The 5923-nt window shown below is 43.5% G+C and overlaps 1 protein-coding gene across 1 annotated transcript; it reads left to right on the plus strand.

Moving 5' to 3' along the window:
* The first annotated feature begins 220 nt into the window (after window positions 1-220).
* On the plus strand, window positions 221-5638 carry TIMM29 (translocase of inner mitochondrial membrane 29). The gene is made up of 2 exons (XM_077470278.1): window positions 221-552; window positions 4559-5638. The coding sequence occupies exons 1-2, from the start codon at window positions 432-434 to the stop codon at window positions 5509-5511; spliced, it is 1074 nt and encodes a 357-aa protein (XP_077326404.1). The 5' UTR covers window positions 221-431; the 3' UTR covers window positions 5512-5638.
* The last annotated feature ends 285 nt before the right edge of the window (window positions 5639-5923 follow it).

The following is a 5923-nucleotide window of genomic DNA, read 5'->3' on the forward strand; positions in this document are numbered from 1 at the left end:
GGGGGGGAGGGGATTTAGGCTCCTGGGCGCAGAGCGTCATTGTAAACACCTAGCCACATCACACGTTATTATTAGTATACATTATGACGGGGACATCTAAGCGCTTCATACTTATAATGAAGGTATTTTCCCTCATCAAAGCACCCCCCACCGCACACACAGTGTTAGTGGCATAACCCTCCCGAACTTTATTTTAATATATAAAGAAACTTTTTGAGGCCTTTATATACTTTGGGCAGTAAATATCGCGGCTTATTTTTATTTATTTTTTTAACATGTGCTATGTCAACAGAATATTCCTCCTGAGTAAATGAGTAACAGGCACAAGACGGAACCCCCAATGACGTGCACATGTTTCCAGCGGACGGTATTTAACGGAGTGCCTGTGAGGGCAGAGAAGCCGGAAGTGGCGGTGGTGCTGGCGGAAAGCGATGGCCGGGCGGTGTGTTGGGGTGCTGTGCCGGAGGTTGTGCTCCAGCAGTGCGGCATCCCCGGTGGCGGGGGAGCAGGTGAAGCCGGGCTTCTGGGAGCGGATGAGAAATAAGAAGTTCGGTAAGTGCGGGCGGGTAAAGAGTACCGAGGCCGCCATGTTTGTCAAGGGCACACGTGCTCCATTCCTCCTGTCATCCTGGACCATGGCTCTGAAAGGACGAAGACTGGCAAGAAACTGAAAATGACTGAACACTTTGGACAATGAGCTGCCTTTTACTCAGTCCTTGGACTGGTCAGCAGCTTAGACTGTGAGGTGGGCAGTGCCAGTTACCTCGGGCCATGGACCAGTCAGAGAAATCAGCGACTTGGTCTGAAGGACAACTGCAGCCAGAGACTGGGCCATGATTAGGGTTGCCACCTCATCCCTTTAAACCTGAACACATGAATTACACAGACTCACAGTGAATCCACCACAGAGACCACCATTATCAGAAAGCGGATCGCTGGCCAAAGAAGAGCATACTGGGGTTATGGTAGCTAGATGCTGCCATAATGATATTCCTCTTCAAACTTAGGGACTGCCGCATGCCAATATATGTCCTAAGTTGTTAAACTCACCTGGTGCCTTAAATTGGCCTCAGAACCCGTGTAACTCATATGTGTTCGGTTTTAAAGGGATGAGGTGGCAACCCTAGCCGCGATCTCAGGTTATGAACTGGTCTGAAAATTGGACCAGTCACCAACCTGGCCCTTGCACTGGGCAGCAACTCTGTGGAAATGGCAGCATCATTGGCCCTTGGACTGGTCAGAGAAATTGGTCCTTAGAACTTGGCCTGGGCAGCGACTTGGTAATGAATAGACCACCATGTGTGAATGACTGACTCAAGTTGGCCAACGTATTTGGAAAGTGTCTGAACATGACAGGTCTGCCAATCCATGGAGGTGCCTTCAGTTTCCTCCTCTGTGTTCAGGAACCTGGGACATCCTCCTGTTACGCAAGTGCTGACCTTAAATAGGAAATTGATTGCTGGGCCGGCTTTGTTGGTCTCTGAGCTTATCATGGTACTGAAGTAATACAGAGGACGGATAAGGAGATGAATTCTTATGCCGCGTACACACAACCAGACTTTTCGACGGACTAAATCTGACAGCGTTCCGAAGGACTTTCCGAATGGACTTGGTCACACACAATCACACCAAAGTCCGACAGATTTGAACCTGATGACGTATGACCGGACTAGAATAAGGAAGTTCATAGCCAATAGCTGCCCTAGCGTCGGTTTTCGTCAGTTGGACTAGCATACAGACGAACAGATTTTTGGACTGGACTTGAGTCCGTCGGAAAGATTTGAAACCTGTTCTAAATCTAGTCAGTCTGTCTATTTAGGGGAAGACCGGTTCTGCTAAAAGCCCGTCCATGACCTATTTTTACAATTTGTGTTGCTTGTGCTTTTTTTCAAACCCTCTGTGAGATTTATTGGGTTAAAACTAAACTCCCAAGCTTCCCTACAGTCTTGCACAGCTGTTCCAGCTTCTCTCCTCTGCTGAAATGGCTTACTGTGACTTCGCTGCACACTGTGAGTTTCTCACATTGTGCATTAGAAGCTGAAGCAAGTCAGATAGAACCCACCTCATTTTCCAGCTGGAGGACATCCAACATTTAGCCGTGTCCTCCCCGTCCATGCTTTACCATCAATGGCCTGCCTCTTTCATTCATTGTGTTTCAGTCATGAAGGCTCAGCATCAATTGTAGGCATTACCTAGGGCAGGGCTTGACAACTTTGCTTGGAATCTAGGAGCCAGACAAAAAAGTTAGGAGCCAGGTCGGTAACAGCGATCCGGACCTGTCCCTGGCCTGACATGGAGACGAGTGAGGGGAAGATGGCACAAACACCCCCCCCCCCCCACCTGTCTCCAAGTCATTGCCCATAGCTCTTAGAGGTACATTTTATTTTTTTCATATGACAAAATTTTTTTAAATTGCATTTTAGTGTAAATATGAGATCTGAGGTCTCTCTGACCCACAGATCTCATATTTAAGAGGACCTGTCATGCTTTTTTCTATTACAAGGGATTTTTACATTCCTTGTAATAGGAAAGTGACACTTTTTTTTTTTTTTTTTTTTTTTTTTTTTTTTTAAAAGCACAGAGAAAAAAAATAAAAGTTAAAATAAAACTCATCCCGTCCCACCAAGCTCGCATGCAGAAGCAAACGCATACGTGAGTAGCGCCCGCATATGAAAGTGGTGTTCAAACCACACATGTGAGGTATTGCCGTGATCTGTAGAGCAATAATTCTAGCCCTAGATCTCTGTAACTCAAAACATGCAACCTGTAGAATTTTTTTTTTTTTTTGTCGCCTATGGAGATTTTAAAGGGTGAATGTTTGTCGCCATTCCACCAGCGGACACAATTTTGAAGTGTGAGATGTGTATCAATTTACTCGGCGTAACATTATCTTTCACAGTATAAAATAAAATGGTGTAACTTTACTGTTGTCTTATTTTTTTTTTTTTAAATAAATTATTTTTCCCCCAAAAAAGTGCGATTGTAAGACCGCTGTGCGAATAGGGTGTGGCAGACAGTATTGCAGCGACTGCCATTTTATTCTCTAGGGTGTTAGAATAAAAATATATATATATATATGTGTGTGTGTGTGTGTGTGTGTGTATATGTTTAGGGGTTCTAAGTAAAGGGAAGGAGATAGGTGGGCAGTGAAAACAGGCAGGGGAAGCTCCATTAGCATTGCTGGTTGTCATACCAATGGCCACCACAAGAGGGCGCCAAATTCCAGAAGGAAGCATAGGACCGCAGAAGGCCTCAAAGCTGCGGCCTCAATTGCCGGCGGCAGCGCAGCCCAACGCGATCACGCCGGGGGGAGGGGGTGTGCACGGAGACAGGATACCACCTAGCTGTGCTGCCCCAGGTCGCTAATTCTAGTCGCAAATGCGACCTGGCGCCCGGGTTTTGTCGAGCCCTGATAGGGTCATGCTTCATGCAAATACAGCCTGCCTAAGAACACCCATTCCGCCAGATACACTTTATTTTATTTATTTTTTTACTCCTGCTGACCACCAAGTCTAAGGCATTTTCTACTCCCAGTGGCCACCATCTGGCCCTCCTAAAGTCTGAAGGACAATAAAATTGGCCCTTTACTTGGAAAGTTTGGAGATCCCTTGTCTAGAGGGATGCAAAGTATATTTTCTTAGAAGCTTTTTTTTACTTGTGTGACTTAAAAAGAGGAGTGGGAGGCTTTTGGAACAGTAGTAGTAGAGCTGCACTATTAATCGTCAATCGTTATCGCAATTTTTTTTTTTTTTTTTTTCCGTTGCAATCTTGACAAGTGTTTCACGATTCTTTCTATGCAAAGAATTCTCTCTGCTCTTCTGAAGCCACAGCTGTCAAAAGAAAGGAATAAAAATAAAAATGGGCAGTCTGCCAAGAATCACCATGTTCTTTAGCAGTGGAACTTAAGTATAAACATTGTAAAGCCCCATGCACACTATCAGATTGTCTGCTGATTTTTGTCATCAGATTTACCAAAACCATGTAGTGCAAGGGCCTGCCTGATTGCATACAAATTGAAGCTCCTAATGTTTGACCTCATATTACATGGTTTTGGTAATTCTGAAGGAAAAACTCAGCAGAAAATCTGATGGTGTGTATGGGGCTTAATGATTTTTCAAACGAATAGACTTCATGTGTAAATGAGGAAAGTTTACCAATTAAACACTAAACCTTTTTCTGACATTTGTTGGTTTCAAGTTAAAATCATCCTCTTCTTTTTTTTTTTTTTTTATTTTTTTTTTTATAGTAGAGACCCTAGAGAAAAAAATGGTGGTTCTTGCAATATTTTATGTCACATTGTATTTCTGCAGCAGTCTTTCAAATGCAATTTTTTTTTGGAAAAAATTACTTTAAGTTGAAAATAAAACAGTAAAGTTAGCACAATTTTTTTTTTTTTTTTTTTTTTGTATTATGTGAAAGATTTTACGCCATGAGAATCAGGATCTTTTTAATCTAAAATTGTGATTCTCATTTTGGCCAGAATAGTGCAACTCTAAGTAGTAGGTTCAGGATCTATCATTTATTTCAATTTACTAACTATGTACTTTTGTTTTGTCAGTTCTCTGGACCAAACACCTCCTGCATGATTATGTTGAAGCCTGTAAGGACATTGTTGTTGGTGCCAAGGAACGCCCGGGCAAGGCCACTCTGTATATCTCCCTTCTAGCAGGTGTTGGCATATGTTCATCCAAAGCACCCTCTGAGGACTCCTTTCAGAGTTTCCTGCTAGAGGCTTCCTCCTCTCTCCTCCTCCTCTCACCCTGGACGAGAAGCGGGGGCTCTGACCAACACGTACAGAGACTGATGGAGCTGAGGAACGAGGGACGTCTGTACCACATCAACCTCATAATCTTCTCTCTTATGTACGAAGCGCCTTATGATCCAGATTCTGACCTGTACTCCTCCCAGTGCTCCCATCTGAAGCCTCGCTGGTCAGAGTTCCCCAGCAGGGTGCTGGACATCGGCTTTTTCGGAAACTGGTGGCTTCTCCAGAATAAGATGAAAGACTTTGATATAAACGAGGAGGAGTTTACTCACCTTCCTGCACATATGAGGACCATTTCCTATAATGATCTTCACTCTGAGGAGAACGAGAGGCTTAATCAGAGCAAATTCAGAACAGTTGTTGCCATTTCAAAAGATCAGTTAAAACAAATTGAAATATCAGAGGATAAACTAAATAAAATTGAAATGTCAAAGAAGCAGTTAAAACAAACGGAAATGTCAAAGGAGGATCGCTTAAATCAAATCAGAATGTTGGAGGAGGATCGGTTAGATCAAATCGAAAAGTCAGCAGAGGATCGAATTGGAAGATCGACGGAGGACCAGTTAGATCAAATCGAAATGTCAGAAGAGGATCAATTAGATCCAATTGAAAGATCGACGGAGGACCAGTTAGATCAAATCGAAATGTCAGAAGAGGATCAATTAGATCGAATTGGAAGATCGACAGAGGACCGGTTAGATCAAATCGAAATGTCAGAAGAGGATCGTTTAAAAGCTGAACTTTAAAAATGAGTCCTCTTTATAACCAGAACATATTTATTTCTAGATATGCAGATGTATTCCTGTCCCTTTTAATAATGTGTATATATGTGCATAATTTAGTTGTATGATGATAAATGCTTTGAGAAGAGAACCTTGTGCTTCTGTATGTTTCATTTGCAGTAGGTAAACTGTCAGAGAGGGTGCCAAACTTGCAGTAGTGATCATGCGTAAACTTTGAGTGCCGCTCAAAGCTGGAGGCAGGGCTGGTGCTACCACTAGGCAGCTGCCTAGGGTGCCCTTCCACTGGTGTTACTACTCTCTTCTCTTCTCTCTGCAGCAAGCAACTAAGTCTTAGCATCAGCAGGCAGCCACCGCTCCGTTTGCATAGTGTCAGAGGCGTAGTGGCGATGGAGGACTATGTCTATGTCCTGACTTC

The sequence above is a fragment of the Lithobates pipiens genome, unplaced genomic scaffold (genome assembly GCF_037356315.1).
Source record: "Lithobates pipiens isolate NorthernLeopardFrog02 unplaced genomic scaffold, aLitPip1_a1.2 Scaffold_8, whole genome shotgun sequence".
Classification (NCBI taxonomy): Eukaryota; Metazoa; Chordata; class Amphibia; order Anura; family Ranidae; genus Lithobates; species Lithobates pipiens.